Source organism: Talpa occidentalis, unplaced genomic scaffold, assembly GCF_014898055.3.
Source record: "Talpa occidentalis isolate TD23 unplaced genomic scaffold, MPIMG_talOcc4v2.1 talOcc4.5, whole genome shotgun sequence".
Taxonomy (NCBI): Eukaryota; Metazoa; Chordata; class Mammalia; order Eulipotyphla; family Talpidae; genus Talpa; species Talpa occidentalis.
Genome location: NW_023604861.1, coordinates 133,430,349 through 133,452,865, shown reverse-complemented (window position 1 = coordinate 133,452,865; position 22,517 = coordinate 133,430,349). Strand labels below are relative to the sequence as shown.

Genomic DNA, 22,517 nt, shown 5'->3' with positions numbered 1-22,517 from the left:
TTCATATAAGAAGACTAGATGTCAATGATCTAAACTCCCATATTCCATAATAAAAATAAAAGCAAGGAAAACAAATAGAAAAAGAAATCAAAACCTAAACTTTTATTAAAGAATAAATTAAAAAAATGCTGACCTGATTGATGAGGACAAAAGAGAGACCCAAAGTACCAACATCGAGAAGGCAGGCCAGCAGTGCAGACCTGAAAGGCCAGGGGACACTACAGGAAGAGTGTACATGACTCTAGACCAATATATTCTAAAAGTTAGAGGAAAATTCCATGGAAAACTGCAGCAAGAGGAAACTGAAAATTTTTAAACTTCAAAAGTTTTCTATCTATTTTTTTTATTTAAGCAGGATTAAAGACCTACTCAAAGGAAACTCCAGGTTTCACTGGTGAGTTCTAGCAAATATTTAAAGAAATTAATCCCAATTCTGAACAAACTCTTGAGAAAACAAAAAAATGTCTGCCAACTCATCCTTTGACACCAGCACGACACTTATAACAAAGTAAAAAGAAATCACCCAACAACAACAACAAAAACAAAAAAGTGAATGTCCCCATAAACACAGCTACAATAATCTGCTACCTTATTACGTCACATGTGATTATTTGCACAAGGCCCAGTAGTGGCTGCTTCTATCTTGTTGGTGAGAAGCACAACACCAAGATACCTGCGGCTCCAAGGTGAAATGGATAGGCCCTTTCTGGGTGATCTGACCAGTTGGGACCCATATCCTAACACCTAAAAGGCTATCAGGAAAAAAGGTATTTTGAAAGTTCTTCTTAAAACTCCAGCCTAAACACTTAACAGCTACCCTTAAGCAAAGAAAGCAGATTTAAAAAATTTTTATTTTGCTGTAGAACTTATCTACAGTAACAGGTGTTACAGAAAAATACCTGAAAGACAGATCATAAAAGGTTAATGGTGCTTACCTCTGGATGAAGTACTTTGTATTTTCTATTTGTTGCTCATTCACAGTTACTAATGTTGTTATTGAGAATGTGTATTTTTTCAAAACAGAAAATGTTTTTCTCTTAAAAAATACAGAAAGGGTAATAGTTTTCTGATAAGCTGAGGCTGCTGAATCACAGTTCTGGAAGGAAATGTGCATTTCAAAATCTGGCACTTCAAATAGCCGATGCTCCCCAACTTTTTGGGTCAAGAAAGTCAAGATCACATGTCACACAAAGGTGAACTGAAGAGGCTACTGGAGTGGGAGGCAGCCTGGATAGGGCCCACAGAGCCAGCGTGGGCCCATGGGGTGCGAGCTTCTTTTCAGCTAGCCAGGCTGCTTACCACGGGCAGGTCTGGTTGATAGTATCTCAACACCAGAAACATGAGAAAGTCTCAACTAAAATAGTACAGCTCTAAGAAAGTCTAATTCCATGGCTATTTTTAGGTTAATATTCATAACAGAAAAGAGAAGACTGAATTACTATTTATGACCTGGCAATAAGAGCTAAAACAAGTCGCAATCCACACTAAAACATTCTCGAATGGCACATACTTTATAAAACAATAATTGAAAAATAGCAAAGTGGAACCAAATAGCTCCTACTGCAGTCAACAGACTCTGCAATATGTAGTCTCAAAAAAAATGCATTAACAACTATCTGGCTCCTTTTTTCTCCTGGCATTCACATGAAATATCATTTGGCACATGAGTTTCCCATAAAAATGAGTCAGATAGTAAGCAAATGATCATAACCTCACATTATATGAAATGGAAAGAAGCCATTTAATGCAGCATTAAGGTCATAAATTCACACATTCAGAAGCCAACAAAATAAAACACTAGTTCCCAAAGCGTTATTATCTCATTCATGCTGCCATATTAACTATCCACACTAAAAACGCTAACAAAATATTATATTTGTGTGTGAAATGCAAAAGGGTTAAGCTTCCTACTTTCAAGTTAACTTGTAGATTCTCAATTTACTTGCCAGCTAAGAGCAGATGTCTAGTGTCAAAGCTTAAAAAGACCAAGTAGGTCAGACTCACCCCTTGCACACGCTCCGGAGAAGCCCAGCACAAACCTCACCCAACAAAAGGGCAGCACTGGGAAAGGGCATTGAACAACCCCAAAATTACTCATCTGGGAACTTCCTGATCCTTAAGGAATATTGAAGCCAGGTCCAGTCTACTTTATTAAATATTTGTTTGAGGAAAAAAACAAAACTATAGGTAACTTCGAGACTAGAGCCTCAAATTTTAGAAATTCACAAACACGACTCCCCTTCTATTATTCTCAAAAGGACATTAAATAATCAGGGCCTCTTCTCTACCCTTATTGTTCATTCTTGGTATAACAGTTGTGCATATTACAAGTAAAAAAGCATGACTATCATGACCATTATATACATATGATAAATATAATATGAAGTGTGATAAACACATATACACTCATGAATTTCTAAAATGAACTCACAGGAAACAAACACCTCGCTCATATTCACTGATAAGAATCATTTCAAAAGCTCCAAAGTGCCATCACTTACTAGGGTCAAAAACTGTGTGCCTGCTATGTGCCAGACAACATACCAGGCACTAGGAATTAAAAAAGAAATGAGTAAAACACAGTCCTGCCTTCAAAGAATTTACAATCTAACTGGCATTCAGACAAGCAAATCAGCAGGATAGAGGATTAGGTGAAGTGCTGTGACCCAGGCACAGATACATACTAGGAAACATAAATGTGCAAATAGTGGGGAAGAGAGAAAGGAAGAAAGGTTTTCCAGAAGAGCTGACGCTTGATGCTTGAAACTAAGAAGGTGGAAACATCAAGACTAAAGAACTTTCTGTACCCAGGCATGAAACAGGTGACAGGTTGGAAAACACAAGCTTTGTATAAGATCATAGGACACATGGCAGGGGAATATTCCAGGACAGACGGGCAACCTGTGAAAAGTCTGTGTTCTAGAGTAGAAAATATGAACTGCATTCTAGTCATGATGAACAGCAGAAAGCTTTAGGCAAAATAATGGGACTAATAGTAGCAGTAATATTAATAATGTAACAGTGGTTTAACATGTTATTATGTATTAGACATTACACTAAGACCTTGACATACACAAGATCACCTAATTATTTTACAACCCGATCTAAAAATAGGCCCATATTATAGATAATTAAGATTCAGAGAAGAAACGTAACTTGTTCAAGGGTATATCTAGAAAGCTATGGAGCCAGATTTGATGGGTAGGTAACCTGACAGAATTCTCATTTAAGAGCAATCAACCTGGGGCCTCCCCGGTGGCGCAGTGGTTGAGCGCTGGGTTGCGAGGCTGCCCGCAGCCTCTGCGGCGCCGGTTTGATCCCCGGCTGCTCCCCGGCCACTGGAGGAGGGTCCCACATGCGCGGGCCTCTCCTGCCGCGCTGCTCCCCTCAGCAGTGTGCTTCGGACTTCTGCCTGCTCTGCTCCCCCTCTGGCTCTGGTGAATTCTCTCACCCTCCCGCGCTTCTGACTGTGCAGTGCATGGTATAAACAGAACAAACAAAAACAAATAAATAAATAAAACATGCCTCTATTAAAAAATAAATAAATAAATAAATAAATAAATAGATGTCTTCAAAAAAAAAAAAAAATAAGAGCAATCAACCTGGTGAGCAGGATGAAGTGGAAATAAGTGAAGGGCATATAGAGACTATTGCTAAAAACCAAGTAAAAAATGTTAGAAGCCTGAAGGAGGGTTGAGAGGGCTGAAGAACAGAAGCAGAGGCAAGAGCCACTGAAACAGATTCCATGACATGGTCAAGTTAAGGTGCCCTTTCTCCAGCTTGTCACTCAGCACAGCTGACAAGAACTGTCTCTCCCTGATAGACCATAAGCCTGCATATCGTGTAGCCTGTATCTCATTCCTCCCTGTACTGTGGTCTGGACAGTGCCCAGCACACAGTGTCAACTTAGCATATATTTTTCAAAGAAAGAAAGTAGGAAGGGAAGGAAACAGAAGAGAAAATATCTAGATTTCTAGCTTGGTGCAGATATTAGTACCACTGACCATCTAGGGACAGAGCAAAAAAAAAAAAAGAAAAAAAAAAACAAAGTTATAATAAAGGGAGAAAAGTTTATATAAATATGTGTAAAGTTTTAAATTTGCTTTTAAATTATAATATATGCTATGGAAAGATAATGCCATCAGATCTCCATTACTGCCTTTTCTGCTAGTAAAAGTGGAATTGTATAAGAATAATGCTTCTAACAGACCAGAATGAATATCACCATTCATATGGGAACTCAAAACATTTGGTCTTTAATCTCTAAACACAGCTGCAGGGCTGAGAGTGAGCCCCAAAAATCTGGCCCTAGGCCACTAGTGACGCTTAAGAACCAGCAAGTCCCTAAGAGTCCGAGAGCCTCTGTAGGATCAATTTCAAGACTACAGATGCTTCCCTTCTTGCTCTCTTTCACTGTCAATATTTATCTTCACATAAGGCAGCTGTAAAGTAAAGTGTGTATACCATGTATTTCTAGTGAAACCAGAAACTTCAGTAAAGCACTAATACAGCGTGGTACTCAGGAAGGACACTGTAAATATCTGTCATCATCCTAATGAATATGGTTAGGTTCGCTGTGACTTCTACAGCTGCTCCACTAGTAAACCAACTTAACACGAGGGCAGACAGGGCTGCCTGTCTATAAACTAAATATTGTAAAAGATGCATTTACCTAAAGGCGCCCTCAGATTTAGTTTTCTCCTATAAGGTTCCCACTGCCTTTCCAGCTACTCCTTCTGCAGAATGAAATGCTCCTCAGCCTTATGCCGACTTCTACTCATTCTTAAATTTGCTTTCCAAAAGCCACTATTTCTCCTCAGTCTCATCTCACACCCATCTTTAAAAAAAAAAATCACCATCTCTGTGTCTTGCTTTCAATAGATTAGTCAAAGTTTATAATTACATATTGAGCATCTGTAGACACTAGAGAGGTATAGGGCGAGACCTCTTGGCTTACAATCATACCCTTCGCACCAGTAAAACAGTTCATAAACATTATAAACACCCTTGCAAATGTGTACTGACTATATCAAAAAATGATCAAATTCTAGACATTTGCTTATACTGATCTGTATGTAACCCACTCTTGACTTACACATATATTTCTTTCTGCCTTGATTTCAAAGTCAAAGACTATAGACACCTCCTTTTATCCCCAGCTGGTTTAGAGCGTTTTGAAAACATCAGACCCAATTTCAAATCTCTCCAAAAAGGACATCTTAAAGCAAACCATTTAGGCCATATGAGAAATCAGTTAAGATTTTTTTAATTACAATAATAAACAATATAATAATTCATGTTAATAAGTATTCAATATCTATCCCGACTTTCAGGAAACACTGTAAACGACCACAGATTGGAAATCATCATTTTTAGAATATTTTGGAAATTCTTACCTTGGCATTTCCAATAATAGATGTAAAGTCGTCTTTTGCAGATCTGCAAAATATGTGCAAAATTAAATTTTATCATAATAGCTTTATCATAGCATATATGCACACAATAGAATACTACTCAGCTATAAAAAAAGGTAAACTCTTGCTATTTGCAACAACATGGCTGGAGTTGGGAGGGAATGATGCTGAACAAAATAAATTGAAGGAGAAAGACAAACACCAGATGGTGTCACTTTTATGTGGATATTACAAGAACAAATCCTAGAAATCTGACTGGAGAACTGAGTCACTACTGATATACTTCGGGGATCTACTTTCCTACTTTGCTGATCATTTCACCATTTTTGCTCAAGGACAATTCCACGGGCAAAGATCACTGCCAAGTGTGTGTGTGTCTACATGCATTCAACAAAAGCAGCCAAGTGCCAACTCTGAGCAAGGCAGTGGGTGAAGCCCTGCAATGCCCTCTGAGCATCTGCTTCCCCTGTTCCACTTGCAAACACCACTTAACTCATCAAACATAAAGTCAGCACCTATTATGTTAAAGGGAAGGTAAAACGCTAGGGAAACAGATGAGTGGATAAAAGATGTACAGATATGCCATGGAATTCTATGAGACTCCAAAGATGAAATCCTGCCATTTGCAACAACGTAGATGGAACTAGAGGGTACTATGCTTAGTGAAATAAGTTGATGGAACAAGACAAACAGCCTATGATTTCACTCACGTATAGTAAAAAAAAGGGAGAAAATAATTCATAAAATCCCTTTAAATACACCTCCTCTAAAAAAAAAAAAAAGAAAACAAATGATAAAAAAATTCAAAAAATTTTAGACTGTGACAAAATAATTGTTACCAGAAGGGAAGGGGAAGTGGGGGTGGCAAACCAGGTAAAGAAGTCAACTATATGGTGGAGAATGGAAAGTTATTTCTAGTGGCAAGAAGAATGTAGTACATACAGATATTGATTTACAAGATTGATACCCAAAGCCTACATAACCCTATGAACCAACAGTTACTTCAGTTATAAAAGAACAAAGAATAAAAAAGTTTTTCCTGAGTTAGTTGCTATCATTATATCGTTTATATGAAAAGCCCAGCTTAGAGAAGTCTTCCAGATGTGCATGCAAAATTCCTGTCCTGAAGGGCGTCCCCTGGTGGCGCAGGCGGTTGAGCACAGCGCTTTGAAGCTGTCTACAGCCTCTGCAGTGCTAGTTCAATCCCAGCTGGCCAGGTGAGGGTCCCACATGGCATGGCAGACCTCTCCTGTCGTGCACGCTGCTCCCCTCAGCAGTGTATTTCGGTCAGTCTGCCTGTTCTGTTCCCAGCTCTGTCTCTGGTGAATCCTCTCATCCTCCCACACATCTGTCCTGTACCCTGGTTCTTGTATAAATAAATAAATAAATATTTAAAAATAAATAAATAAAAATAACATCTGTTTTAAAAAAAAAAAAAATTCCTGTCCTGAAGAACAGAGTGAGAAGTGACCCTGGTCTTCTGCAGACCCGATTCCATCCACAGCTTATGCCAAGAGCAAAGCAGCCCCCGGATGTGTTTACACTTTCCTGAGTATCTGCTTAGCTGATTTAGCAGAAACTGGCTAACCAAGAGCAATTTTTCAGTCTGGAAGATGTGCTTCATCTACCAAGAAAGTAATTTTTCTAACAAGGCAAAGGAATGATCTGGGGAAGTAGGAGGATGAGTGTGTTACTCTCGGAATATATCTTTTATACTCTAATCGACATAAGGAATCTGTTGACACCTCACAAAATTTGTGAGTTAATAATAAATCCCTTTAAATATAACTCCTTTTAAAAATCCTAGTTCTCATTCATCACATAAAGGTTTTCTCAAGGGAAATTTTGAAAATGAATAATAGTAACAATTACCTGATCTCCACACACTGATCTTGAACCGCAGCCAGAAGTTTTCCATTGCTTTCATGGGGAAGAAAAATATTTTAAAAATCTGTATGAATATTTCTAGCAGTCTTCAACAAAAGTGGAATTATTTTAAGGAGTTAAAATCATTTTTAGTTTTTTCACAGGCTTTAATTATCCACCTCTTGAACCTTACAATTAGATGAGTATATGGACACAAAAGCATACAAAATGATTTGATATAACCTGAGTTAACACATCCAAACAATATTAATCATATGTGACAAAAAGAACTTATATACAATAAAAATCGAAACAGCAAACGATAAGGATCTCAAAATTAACATCCTTAATGAAATTTAAATGCTAATCCAAGGAGAAAAGCATAGTAAGAAATTTACACATCCTTACCTTGCAAGTACCAAATGCCAGTTTATCTGTTTATTAACCAAGCGAACCAGTCCATCAGGGAGCAAAAAAGGTGCAGGGCTGAAACCGCAACACATTAGGTAGCTTAAAACCAAATCATGAAAACACATATGCAGGCAAATACTTTAAAACAGCATACAGCTCTGCAGAGACAGTTTGGTACATTTTTCCCACTAAAATATCAAATTTGAATTTTGGTAAATCTCAAACCAAAAGTTACTAATTAGATATCTGAAATTTGATCACATACATTTCTTTCTTCCGAAAACCATGATGGGTGATGTATTCAACTGCATAAATATTATATCCTTCTGAGAAAAAGATATCTAGGGTGCCAGTAACACAGCAAAGGGATCTTACCTGGAACCTTCTTGCTATGCACATTCAGAAATTTTCACTTAACAAAAATATTCTAGTGTACAGCTAAACTCACAAGAGAGAAACTCTCCAAGTACTAGAAATGAAAAGGGATATGAAAATCTGGCACTGGATACAGGGACAGGAAACCAAAACGGAGCTACTTAGCACACAGGAAATAAGCCTACAAGCCACAGAAGGGGCAGAAGGGGCCACAGAAAAGATAGAAATGAGACTACTGTAGAGCCAGGAACTTCAAATAACTGCACCATCAATGACTAGAGAACTAGATAAACCTCACAGCAGCCCAGAGAAATTTTGAGGAATCCCAAGTCTGCCCAGAATTCTGGCCTACAAGGGGATGTGAATAAGGTCTCCTGTGAGAAAGCAAGAACATAAGCCTACATAAGGCTGCAAGTGCCCTTTAGTAGTGTGAATCAAGACTCCCCAAGCACAAACTCACGATATAAGATGAGGAAATGTTCCACCGTAAGTGAATCAGCAGACAAAACAAACTAGAGGAGCAGCACATGAAGAAATCAAAAAAATAGATGGAAAAAAGTAAACAAAAACAGTAAGATGACAGATCAAGGAAAAGAAAATTTTATGGGAATTAGAAAACACAAAACAGAAATTAGAAAACACAAAAACATAAAAACGTTAATAATATACATTCAGTGTAATTATGCTCTTTTTTTAAAAAATACCAGGAGACGATTATAGAAATGTTCTAATAAAGATAAGAAACAGGCACATTAATGATAGCATTAAATGAGTGCAATCATTTCTCCAGAGGGAAAAGGAGAACACAAGGATTGGGAGGGAGAGTTATGGGCGGGCGGGTAAAGGGGAGCAACTTATAAAACATTTTACAGAAAGAGAGGGCTATCTGAAGCAAATATGGCAAAACAGAGCAACAAGTGTTTTAATTCAGATGTAGCTATGTCACATACAGGTTTATTACTAGCTAAGATTCTCAATCCATTTATATTTCACAATTACAAGATGAAACTTAAAAAAAGAAGAAACCACTTGAAATACTGGCCCCAAAACCTTCAGGTTTAATTATTATAAACTCAGGGGCAAAAACTGAACTCAATCTTTTAGAAAGGCACACACTGACGTAGCTGATTAGATAATCAGCGGGCTCACAATCTGTGCACCGGGCACTGGGGCCAGTTCAAGGAAAGGGACTTCTCAGAGAAGACACCTACTCATGTCTGACCTTCCAGGGCTCTCACACAGCGCACTGGTCAAGTCCGCCTTCTCGACAGGTAATAAAAGGATTTACTGTCCCAGAGCAAGCTAAACAGACCCCCCCTCTGACCTCCTGTGTGGGTGTTTCAGGACTAGCAAGCAACAGCCCGGCAAGCTCAGAAAACGAGCTTATCTTTCCTTCTAACCAACTTGCTACCTCCCCAATCTCTCTACATTACCCCCACATCCCAATAAAGGAAGACAAAGTGAAATAAAAATAAAATAAAAGCGAAATAAAAAATATCTACATATGTGCACACGTGCACATAGATTACACACACCAGGAATAAAGGCAGGAAAATCTTTCACTCATACTTGAGGCGAGCCAAAGGTCTCTTTTATAGAACTGCTTATCTCTGGAGATTTTAAGATCAGATGTTCTCAAGAAAAGGCAATCTGGTAAAATTCTATAAAACAATTCCTACCTACGTACCTAAAAGCAGAGTTACATCCCTTGTCGGAATAATCATTTCTTTGCGACTTTAAATTAGCACCATGTCCAAAAACATACTCAACAGTCAAAGAATTAAAAAGAACAATACATGAAGGCTAAATAAGCTGCTCTCATGCACAGCCCCTGAATATTGGCCGCCACAGTTGACATATAAGAACAAAAATATCAAGGTAGAGAGCTAGCATGTGGGCTTTCAGATAAGGCTGAGCGTTGAGCACATTCATCAGAGACAACAGACGCTGTGGTGAGATTCTCTAAACACTGACTAGGGAAGCAGAAATCACCCTGCAGCTACTGAGAACTCTCTCCAGGGTCTGCCACTTGTCTGAGATGTCTAGTGAACAAATGGGGCTCACCTGATTTCAGCATCTAGCTATCTCTCAATCGAGGTGGGGTTCAATTAGAGCAATTTAAGTCATAAGCAGGTAATATTGTTGTACTGGAAGTTCACACTGTCTTTGAAGACTTGACAACTCACCTATACCAGATGTATTGGCGTAAAAATAGTAAGCAATCTGCAAGAAAAAGAAAGAAAGCAAAATATGAATGAACTACTCTTTAGGACTCAATTTCAAGTTAGGTTGAAGACAATCTAAAGTACACTATGGGCCGAGTCATTACAAAACAAAACATGGAGAACACAATTCTTTTTTTTTACAAGCACTGGGTACAGTCAGAAGCGTGGGAGGGTGAGTGAATCCACCAGAGCCAGAGCAGGCATAAGGAACACAATTCTTAATGTAAGAGAATAAATATACCTAACATACACCATAATTTTTACAAGACCATGTGCCTGTTTATATTAAGTTCCAAGTTTGTGTTTTTCAAAACTTTGAACAATCTCTTGACAATATGAAAAGAAAAAAATGATTTGAGATGCTAAATTTCAGCTAAGGGCTTTAAACTATAGACTAGCCGTAATATTCTAGTCCCTTTAAAATACCAAACTATTTGGAAAAAAAAAAAAAAAAAAAAACAAAGTATTTGTATTGGCATTTTCTATGACTATCAAAGTATTGTAAAGTTTGTAAAAGACTTCAGTACTTAAAATTTTATTTTATTTTTTTTTTGGTATTTAAAATTTTAGATGACTTTTTTTACGTTGCAGCAAAGATTTTTAAAATAATACCTAAAATTGGAACAAAAACTGGAAACAAAATCTGTATGTACTACACTATCAAAAAAATGTTTTACATGATCCTATTTAAAATATATGTATAGGGCCCCCTCTGGTGGCGCAGAGGTTGAGCGCTGGGCTGCGAGGCTGCCCGCAACCTCTGCAGCGCTGGTTCATTCCCCAGCCGCCAGCAAGGGTCCCACTAAATAAATAAATAAATAAATAAATAAATAAATAAATAAATAAATAAAATATATGTATATGTGTGAATGTGCATGTCAAGGGAAAAAGGTCTAAATTATAACAGATTATCTCTGAGTGGTAAAATGAGTAATGATTTATTCCAATTTTTCTACAATAAATTTTTCTACTTATGTTCATTTTCCAAATTTCCAAAATCTTTTTTTTAATTTTTATTTATTTGTGCATACAAGAGCTGGGTACAGGCCAGCGATGTGGGAGGGTAAGAGGATTCACCAGAGACAGAGTAGGGAGTAGAACAGGCAGACTGACTGAAATACACTGCTGAGGGGAGCAGCAGGCGAGACAGGAGAGGTCTGCTTCGCCATGTGGGTTGCTCCCTGGCCGGCCGGGGATGGAACTTGTGCTGCAGAGGCTGCAGATTTCTTCACAGTGCAGTGCTTAACCCCTTGCGCCACCAAGGAGGCCCCAAATTTCCAAAATTTAAAGCTTTTGTGATAATGAAAATTGAATATGGTAGTGCTTCTTATATCAGAAGACAAAAATTATAGTTAATTTTAAGAACTCAATTCTAGAAACTGAATTTTCTACTTTTAAGCAGTTCAAATTTGCCAGTAAAATAAGGATGGGCTTTGGAACTAGAAATGCAGCTAAATCCAAACAAATGAACTTGGGCAAATTTCCTCATCTAAAGACAAATGTAATAGCACCTACCCTGTTGGTATGGTAATATTATGCTAATTAATGTATGGAAGACCCTCACTGCCTACATACATAATTAAACTCAGGTAATGTATATGCTATTCACTTCCATCAAGCACTACAAGAAAGTCTGAAGAACACATTTTAAAATCCCTAAACTGAGAGGGGGCGGAGCAACATGGCGGCGAGGAGACGCTGCGAGTAAGATCTCCCATTAAAAAAAGTGAATAGGGAGGAAAAGCGGCAGGTCCCAGTGAGAACTGGGACACGGAAGATAAACGGATGACTCCAGCGAACTACCCGAAGAAGAAAGTGGCCATAAAAGAGGACTAGAAGGGAGGGAAGCGCAGAACCCTGCTCCCCTCCCCCGCCCACAGAGGCGGCACTCTCCGACCGGCAGAGAGGGAGAAAAACAACAAACCAAAACAACCAACAAGAACAAACGACGCAGCAAGCGGGACTGTGAGTGGAAAGGAACTATTGCAGCCACCACACCCCGTGAACGGGAGCTGAGGCGAACCCTGCAGGATCCGCCGCGGCGGTGAGCGAACGGCTCCGGGCGCCATTAGAGAAGAACAAAGACCCCGGGAGACGCGCACACAGCCCGGGCTGCCGGTAAGCTGGCGCGGAAACGCGGCGCGCTCGGGGAGCTTGAAAAGCAAGTGCAGACCTGGATCTCGGCTGCCCAGGTCCCCGCGCCTACGACCTAGGCTTGCGGGGAGACGCGCGGAGGTCCTCACTGAGGGGAAGGTCCCTCCCTGAGTGAGCAGGAACCAGGCGCCCAGGCACGGGAGCTGTGCAAAAGGCGCCATTCCCGCGCCACTGAACTGGGCTACAGCCCGCGTCCTGGAACTGAGGGCTTTGAACTGAGACCCGGGGCACGAAATTAGGGCCGTGGGTTCTCCACGACGGTGGGGCACAAGGCAGACACAGCACCCCAAAGCTGTTGAGGTGTACCCTACCATTCCCACTCTGTTCCCTGTCCCACGGGGTGGGGGGGACGAAAAACAGCCCCCCAAGGACAATAGGAGAGATCTCTGGCGCCACCTAGTGACCAGGAAAAAAAAGTCACTAACACCCCATAGAACAGGAAATTTCTTAAGACTGCTTGAAAAGGGCAGAAGGCTTCTGCAGTGGCCAGCCGGGAAGTTATTCCACGCCAGGCCCCTTCCGACCAGCAGTCTGAGCCCACAGAGGGAGCAGGCACCCACGTCTGGGGCAGACCGGGGGCGCAGAAGAGTGTGCCTGAATCCGGAGGCGCAGGGACTGCATCCCGCTTCGCCATTTGAGAACAGGGATATTTCTTCAGTAAAAACTGCCTAAAACCAGCAGAAAGCTCCCCCAGAAGACAGAGATGGCTCCTGGAAGAGCCAGAGGGGAGCGGAGAAGTTCACCCAAGATGTCAGTCAGTCCGAGCAACACAGTGTCCCAACGCATACGACAAATTAGAAAACAGACAGTAGGGAGTAGAAGAACCACACGCAACCTAAAAACTCCTCAGGAAAGAAGCACACCACAAAAAGAAAACCACTCCCCAGATTGCAACGACAGCAACTTGGAAGAACTTCTGAGCCTTCCAGAAAGAGAATTTAAAATTGCCATGATTAAAAAAGTGATAGATCAGAAGAAGGAAATTGAGTCCCTAAAGAGGGAAGTAAGAGAATGCAGGAGATCAAAGAATTAATGGAGGAACTAAAGAACTCTGGGAAAAGCAATGAAAGCAGAATAGATGAAATGGAAGAACGAATAAGTAATCTTGAAGACACAGAAATAAAAAGAACCAAAACAGAAAAGGAAAGAGAAGTACGAAGGAAAAAGAATGAAGAAAGACTTCGGGAACTATCTGACTCCATGAGGAAGGAAAATATAGAGTTATAGGAATTCCAGAAGGAGAGGAGAGAGATGTAGGAACAGAGAAAATATTCATGGATATAATTGAAGAGAACTTCCCAAATGAGAAGAAGGAGCTGAAAATTGATATACAAGAAGCAAGAAGAACACCAAACTTCCACGACGAAAGGAAAAAAACACAGCAAGACACATAATAGTAAAGCTCCCAAGAATCCAGGACAAGGAAAAAATAATGAAGCTGACAAGAGGGAAGAAACAGATAACATTCAAAGGAAAACCAATCAGGCTGACATCAGACTTCTCTGAAGAAACACTACGGGCAAGGAGAGAGTGGAGGGACATAGTCAACAGACTCCAAGAAAACAGATGCCAACAAAGAATACTCTATCCTGCAAAGCTCTCTTTCCTCCATGAAGAAAGAATATGGACCTTCCCAGACAAAGAGAAACTCCGGAATTTCATTGCGACTAACCCCCCACTCCAAAAAATACTACAAGGAATCCTAAAGCCAGAACCTCAGAGGGACGAATAACAACGAAAGAAGACCAAAAAAAAAAAAAGTTATTAAAGAATAAATAAATAAAATCAAAGGAAAGACAAACATAATGGCAAATACAGATGCTAACATATCAATATTAACTCTAAATGTAAATGGACTAAACTCTTCAATAAAAAGACACAGAGTTGCAGCCTGGATTAAGAAACAAAACCCAACCTTTTGCTGTCTCCAGGAAACACATTTAGCTACAAAAGATAAAAATAGGCTCAAAGTCAAAGGATGGAAAACAATCCTACAAGCAAATGGGCCAAAAAAGAAAGCAGGAACAGCTATACTTATATCAGATAAAACAGACTTCAAACTCAAAAAAATAAAAAGAGACCCCAATGGTCACTACATTATGATTAAGGGGACAATACTTCAAGAAGAAATAACACTCATTAACATATACTCACCAAAGAAAGAGCACCAAAATATATCAGACAACTGTTGTCCTCTCTGAAAACAGACATCAGAGAAAACACATATGTAGTGGGAGACTTCAACACACCACTATCAACAATGGATAGATCAACAAGACAAAAAATAAGTAAAGAAACTAAAGCTCTAAATAAGGACCTAGAGCATTTGGGCTTAACAGACATCTATAGAACACTAAACCCAAAAAAAAACGGAGTACACATTTTTCTCAAGCGCACATGGATCATTCTCCAGGATCGATCCACATACTGGGCACAAGACAAACATCAACAGATACACCAAGATTGAAATCATACCAACCATCTTTTCTGACCACGAAGGCATCAAACTAGAAATAAATCATAAAAAGAAGGCAAGGAACTATCCTACCTCATGGAGATTAAAAAGCCACACTACTGGAAGACCACTGGATAACGAGGAGATCAAAGAAGAAATTAAAAAATTCTTTGAATTGAATGACAAGGAGGACACCAATATCCTAAATGTATGGGATGCAGCAAAAGCAGTAATAAGAGGAAAATATATAGCAATAGAAGCTCACATTAAAAAACAAGAAAGAACTCAAAGAAACAACCTAATCTCGAAGCTCAAAGATCTAGAAAAAGAACAACAAAAAAACCCCAGAACCAGTAGAAGAAAAGAAATAATAAAAACCAAAGCAGAAATAAATGAATTTGAAACATAAAAAACAATCCAAAAGATCCAATGAAACCAAGAGCTGGTTCTTTGAAAAAATAAATAAAAAGACAAAACCCTAGCCAGGCTCACAAAGGAAAAAAGGGAGAAAGCACAAATACACAGGATCATAAATGAAAGAGGAGAAATCACAACGGACACAGCAGAAATCAAAAGAATAATCAGTAACTACTATGCACAGTTATATGGAAACCAGTTCAACAATCTAGAGGAGATGGACAAATTCTAAACTCTACAATCACCCAAACTAGCTAAAGAAGAAATAGAACACCTAAACAGACCATTACAAGCAGCGAAATTGAAATGGGTAATTAAAAACCTCCCCAAAACAAAAGCCCAGGACCTGATGGATTTACAAATGAATTCTACCAAACATTCAGAGACGAATTAGTGCCTATCCTTCACAAACTCTTCCAAAAAATTGAGAAGGAAGGGACCATACCAAACACGTTCTATGAAGCCAATATTACACTAATACCAAAACCGAATAAGGACAACACAAAAAAGGAAAACTATAGGCCAATCTCCCTAATGAACACTGATGCAAAAATCCTCAATAAAATTTTAGCTATCAGAATCCAACAATGTATCCATAAGATAAATTCACCACGACCAAGTTGGATCATTCCAGGGGCAAGGATGGTTTAACATCCGAAAATCAATCAATTTATCCAACACATCAACAAAACGAAATATTAAAAACCATCTGATAATATCAATAGATGCTGAGAAAGCTTTCGACAAAGTGCAACACCCTTCATGATAAAAGCCCTTGAAATTCTGGGATACAAGGACACATACCTCAAAAATCATAAAGGCAATCTATGACAAGCCAACAGCCAGTATCATTCTCAATGGTGTGAAAGCTGAAAGCAATTCCATTAAGATCTGGAACAAGACAAGGATGTCCACTCTCACCACTGCTTTTCAATATAATACTGGAAGTCCTAGCCAGAGCAATAAGACAAGAGAAAGACATCCAAGGAATCCAAATAGGAAAAGAAGAAGTCAAAACTATCACTATTTGCAGATGATATGATCATATACAAGAGAACCCAAAAAATCTCCACAGAAAAACTAATTCAACTCATCAATCAATTCAGTAAAGTGGCAGTACAAAATCAACACACAAAAGTCAGTAGCCTTCCTATACACAAACAATAAATCTGAAGAAGAAGAAATCAAAAAAACCACCCCTTTTATTATCGAAACAAAAAAAATCAAATATTGGGCCTCCCCGGTGGCGCAGCGGTTGAGCGCTGGGTTGCGAAGCTGCCCGCGGCCTCTGCAGCACCGGATCGATCCCCGGCTACTCCCCGGCCACTGGAGGAGGGTCCCACATGGCGCGCAGACCTCTCCTGCCGCCCGCTGCTCCCCTCAGCAGTGTACTTCGGTCCTTCTGCCTGTTCTGCTCCCCGCTCTGGTGAATTCTCTCACCCTCCCGCACTTCTGACTGTACCCAGTGCATGTATAAACAAACAAACAAACAAATAAATAAAACATGCCTAGAAAAAATAAAAAAAAAAAAAAAAAAAAAAAGAAATACATTTAAAAAAAAAAAAAATCAAATATTTGGGAATAAATCTAACAAAAGAGGTAAAGGACCTATACAAAGAAAACTATAAAACACTGTTAAAAGAAATAGAAGAAGACACAAGAAATGGAAAGACATCCCCTGCTCATGGATTGGAAGAATAAACATTATTAAAATGGCCATCCTACCAAAAGCAATATACAGATTCAATGCTATTCCAATCAAAATCTCAATGGCATTCTTCAAAGAAATAGAACAATTATTGATGAAATTCATATGGAATCACCAAAAACCCCGAATAGCCAAAGCTCTACTGAAAAAAAAAAAAAGGAAATGGAGGCATCACACTCCCAGACTTCAAACTATACTACAAAGCCATAATCATCAAAACTGCATGGTATTGGAACAAGAACAGACATACAGACCAATGGAATCGAATAGAAAATCCAGAAATAAACCCACAGATTTATGGTCAACTAATCTTTGACAAAGGAGCAAAGACTATGCATTGGAGCAAAGAAAGTTTGTTCAATAAATGGTGCTGGGAAAACTGGGTCGCTACATGCAAAAGAATGAAGCTTGACCACTACCTCACACCATACACAAAAATCAACTCAAAATGGATTAAAGAACTAGACATAAGACCTGAAACCATAAAATACATAGAAGGAAATATAGGCGAAACACTACGGGATTTGCACATCAAAGACATCTTTACAGACACATCACCCAAAGCAGTGATAGTGAAGAGAAAGATAAACAGCTGGGACTACATCAAATTAAAGAGCTTCTGCACAGCAAAAGAGACAATAACAAAAACAAAGAGAAACCCCACCAACTGGGAGAACATTTTTGCACCCAACACTAATGATAAAGGACTGATCACAAAAATCTGCAAAGAGCTGATGAGACTCAGCAACAACAAAGAAAATAATCCAGTCAAAAAATGGGCAGAAGAGCTAAAAAGAAACTTCTCTGAAGAGGAAATGCAAATGGCCAACAGACATATGAAAAAATGTTCAACATCACTTGTAATCAGGGAAATGCAAATCAAAACTACCATGAGATACCATCTCACACCAGTGAGAATGGCACATATTAAAAAAACTAGCAACAACAAATGTTGGCGAGGATGTGGAGAAAAAGGAACTCTTGTGCACTGTTGGTGGGAGTGCAAACTGGTCCAACCACTATGGAGAGCTGTGGGAGATTTCTGGACCTACTAAACATAGAGCTTCCATATGATCCAGCAATTCCACTCCTAGGTATTTACCCAAAGGACACAGAAACATCAATTCCAAAGAGCACCTGCACTCCTATGTTTATAGCAGCACTGTTTACAATAGCTAAGCTTTGGAAACAACCCAAATGCCCAAAAATAGATGACTGGATCAAGAAGATGTGGTACATATATACCATGGAATATTACTCAGCATTCAAAAAAGATAAACACATGCCATTTGCAGCAACATGGATGGCACTGGAAGGGATCATGCTCAGCGAAATAAGCCAAAAAGAAAAAGAAAAATACCGGATGGTCTCACTCATAGCAGGAATCTAGAAAACTTAAATAAGGGACCAGGAAAATGAATATAAGAAAGTGAAAATCAAAATCAACAAAAAACTATGAACCAGAGACACTTTTGGGGGGTGGGGGGCGGGAGGGGAGGGAAGGATTGGGGTCAGAATGGGGCGTTTGCAATTGTATGGGGAATATAAAAATAAAATTTAATATTTAAAAAAAAAAAAAAAAAAAAAAAAAAAAACTAGCAACAACAAATGTTGGCGAGGATGTGGAGAAAAAGGAAGTCTTGTGCACTGTTGGTGGGAGTGCAAACTGGTCCAACCACTATGGAGAGCTGTGTGGAGATTTCTGGACCTACTAAACATAGAGCTTCCATATGATCCAGCAATTCCACTCCTAGGTATTTACCCAAAGGACACAGAAACATCAATTCCAAAGAGCACCTGCACTCCTATGTTTATAGCAGCACTGTTTACAATAGCTAAGCTTTGGAAACAACCCAAATGCCCAAAAATAGATGACTGGATCAAGAAGATGTGGTACATATATACCATGGAATATTACTCAGCATTCAAAAAAGATAAACACATGCAATTTGCAGCAACATGGATGGCACTGGAAGGATCATGCTCAGCGAAATAAGCCAAAAAGAAAAAGAAAAATACCGGATGGTCTCACTCATAGCAGGAATCTAGAAAACTTAATAAGGGACCAGGAAAATGAATATAAGAAGTGAAAATCAAAATCAACAAAAAACTATGAACCAGAGACACTTGTTGGGGGGTGGGGGGCGGGAGGGGAAGGATTGGGGTCAGAATGGGGCGTTTGCAATTGTATGGGGGAATATAAAAATAAAATTTAATATTAAAAAAAAAATAAATAAATAAAATCCCTAAACTTTCTACAACAGTGGTTCTGAAAGAAATGCAGGAAGAAGTCTGGTAACTGGATCATTACATGTAGAAAAATAAATAAGCTCTATTTACCTGTAACTGCTTTTGTGATGATAAAGGATGCCCCATGTTTTCGGCTGCCTCTGGGCTGCAATTGGGAAAAAAAAAAAACTTGTATTTCAGAATTTTCTAATATGCTTATACAATGGGTAAAGTTATATTTGCAAATAATGTACAAGTTACCAGTATTTAAAAAGAAACAAAACAAGCAGAAGCAGGATTGGGAACAATGGTAGCAAAAGTGAGCATGGCAGACTTACAGGTGTCAGAATGAAGGCTGGGAACTTCCCAAATCAAAACACCAGTAGCTGAAGGCAAAGGCCACACTAGCTACAATTCAGCACAGTCTATACGGTAGACTACAGGGGCCCAACACAAGTTTTGCTTGCAAGAAAAGGGGCCATATGGAGGAATGAGCTCATATCCTATGAGATTCATCTAATATTTGCTATACATCCACAGAGAAAATGTTACTAACACACCAATAAAGAACGGCTATATTAAGTAATTTCATGAAATTCCCAGACTTAACACTGGGAAGTTTAAACACGAGGCACTACAAATAATGAATTATACTAATAGGTAATGGAGATACAGTGTGACAGATATGGCTTAAAAACACAGAAAAATTATTTCACTCAGCAAGCATGAACTGATCATCCACTTCATGCAACAACCTGGTCCTGTGGCTGGATATAAAGATTTGGCTGTAGCTGCCCTCCAGGAGCTTTTAGTTCAACAGTTCAAATCAAGAAGGACAAGACAAAAAAAAAAAAAAAAAAACAAGTGCTATGAGCTTTTGGTGTTTTGTTTTGTTTTTAGGAGACATATGTTTACAATATTGCATGTGATTCAGAGGGAAGGATCACACCTCCTCGTATGCATGACACTGTGCTTTTTTTGAAGTCAATTTAATTGTTAAGCGCACTGTAAAATTATTGTAATTAACAGCAAGTATTAAGGGACAAAAACTTATCCTTCTTTAGCCAATAGGAGAGACAACGGGATCCCAGCGCATAAATTACAAAAATTGACTTTGTTCGAGGCAAACAAAAAGTAAATACTTGAAAAATAATATAGAAAGATCTCTGCTGGCCTACAAAATACACATTCAAGACAAGCAAAAATTGCAGTGTGGATGTTTAAACACATACACATTTTAAAGGAAAATTAATAGCTTCTCCAGTAAAGAAACACTCAGAAATGATGTTGTAGAAGTGAATTCATATGGGCTGGAATCCATGATCTTTAATAAAAGTCCTTTCTGATTTCGCAGCAAACCGAGTCTAAAAGAGCAACTGGTACCAATCAGGCACACAAAAGTAACTGTAGAACAAGTGTGGCTTTCTGGTTCTACTCTCCTCCTGTGCCTGGGAGGCAGACCCTATAGAACAACTGAAAAGCCAGGGTCCTGAAGTCTCCAGGCCCTGTAAATCCTGCTCCAGCACAGAACCAGCAGCTCCTTCTGCTGCTCTCTGGTAGCATTTTGCTGACAGTGAACAGACTGCACTGGGTGATCAAAAACGTTTGCTAGACGGTCTCTTCTGTGGCCTGCAAGCCTCAAGAAAGTCATCCAGCTGTGAACGCCCAGCGCGGGGCTCAGAATTTGGGGCGCGGGGTGAGAAACCGACCCAGACGCGCCCTGCGCGCTTCCCGAAGGGCGGTTCGCTGCAACAGACGGGACCGTCCCCGCCGGGTCCCAAGCAGGAGCGGCGGTCGGCAAACGTGGAGATGACAGAGGGGTCATCCCCCGCTGCAGACGAGGGCGAGCCTCGCCCGGCCTGGCGACGCGCGGCCGGGGGTCAGGGGAGCACCCCCAGTCCAGGCTGCGCCCCGCGAGCACCTGCAGAGCGCCAGGGACCCACGATGGAAATGTACACGCCCCGGGCGAGGATCGGTCCCCGACAACCGAATTCGGCGCCCAGGAGGAATCTGGGGACCCCTCCTAACGGGACGCGAGCCCCTGGGGAGACGGGGTGCGGTTGCCAGGGCAACAGCCCCCCTCCCACCTCCCCCCCCCCCGCACCGCGCGGCTCTGCTACGTGGCTCCTTGCGAGGCCCCGCGCCGCCGGCAGCCGCTCCGCGGGCGCCCGGCTCACCTGCACCTCCGTCTCCGGAGGCCACTCGGTGTTGACCAGCAGGTCGTAGAGGATCGTCTCCTCCTCGCCCTCCGCAGGGGCGGGCGGCCCCGCCGGCGCGGCCACGGGCGCCGCCATGTTTCCGGGCGCAGGCGCGGAGGAGCCGCTACGGCGGCCGGCGAGGGCCAAGCTTCCCGCCGCGTTCGGCGGCTGAGTCGTGGCACAGGGTGTGGGCTTTGCGGCGGGAAGCGCGGCCTGGCGCTTTTATGATGGGAACTATTATGTGTCTAGGGGACGACGGGGCCTGTGCAGTCCTTGTAAATTCGTCTTAGTGGATCCAAAGCTGAAGCTCTCTTCTGCAGGAAGCTTCTGTGACACAGAAAGGGTGCAAGCGCCCCCCCTGAAATGCCTGCGGGCCGTCAGCAGGGGTTACCCCACCTGTAGAAAGAGTGCTGGGCAGTTTACAATAGCTAAGATTTGGAAACAACCCAAATGCCCAAAAATAGATGACTGGATCAAGATGTGGTACATATATACCATGGAATATTACTCAGCATTCAAAAAAGATAAACACATGCCATTTGCAGCAACATGGATGGCACTGAAAGGGATCATGCTCAGCGAAATAAGCCAGAAAGAAAAAGAAAAATACCGGATGGTCTCACTCATAGCAGGAATCTAGAAAACCTAAATAAGGGACCAGGAAAAAGAATAACTATAAGAAAGTAAAAATCAAAATCAACAAAAAACTATGAACCAGAGACACACTATGGGGGGTGAGGGGCGGGGAGGGGAGGGATTGGGGTCAAAACAAGGGGGTTGTAATTGTATGGGGAATATAAAAATAAAATTTAAATTAAAAAAGAAAGAAAGAGTGCTGGGGTGGTTTTCAAAGAAATACCAAGGAGGAAGCCCATGGCAGAGACGCCAAGGAAAACTATCCATGGAATGTTACTGTGGGAACTCAGAAAAGGCAAGGAAGCCTGTCTGAAGGTGTTGCAGAAATAAATTCTAGCCTTTTGCCCAGGACAGGGAAGAGCAAGCGGTACAGGAATGGTAAGGTCAGGAAAGCTTTATTACTCATGCCTGAGGTCTCAGAACTGGGCA

At 40.5% G+C, this 22,517-nt stretch overlaps 1 protein-coding gene across 1 annotated transcript in view; it reads right to left on the bottom strand.

The window, feature by feature from the left end:
* The window catches only part of NBAS (NBAS subunit of NRZ tethering complex), a 253,228-nt gene extending 231,679 nt beyond the window's left edge, over positions 1-21,549 (bottom strand). Inside the window, exons 1-7 of the mRNA XM_037528501.2 lie at positions 21,432-21,549; positions 19,366-19,420; positions 10,253-10,289; positions 7,689-7,766; positions 7,287-7,334; positions 5,397-5,439; position 5,006 (exon numbers count right to left, since the gene is read on the bottom strand). Coding sequence (XP_037384398.1) covers position 5,006; positions 5,397-5,439; positions 7,287-7,334; positions 7,689-7,766; positions 10,253-10,289; positions 19,366-19,420; positions 21,432-21,548 — 379 coding nt within the window. The 5' untranslated portion in view covers position 21,549. The remainder of the gene's footprint in view (positions 1-5,005; positions 5,007-5,396; positions 5,440-7,286; positions 7,335-7,688; positions 7,767-10,252; positions 10,290-19,365; positions 19,421-21,431) is intronic.
* Between the last annotated feature and the right edge of the window lie 968 nt (positions 21,550-22,517).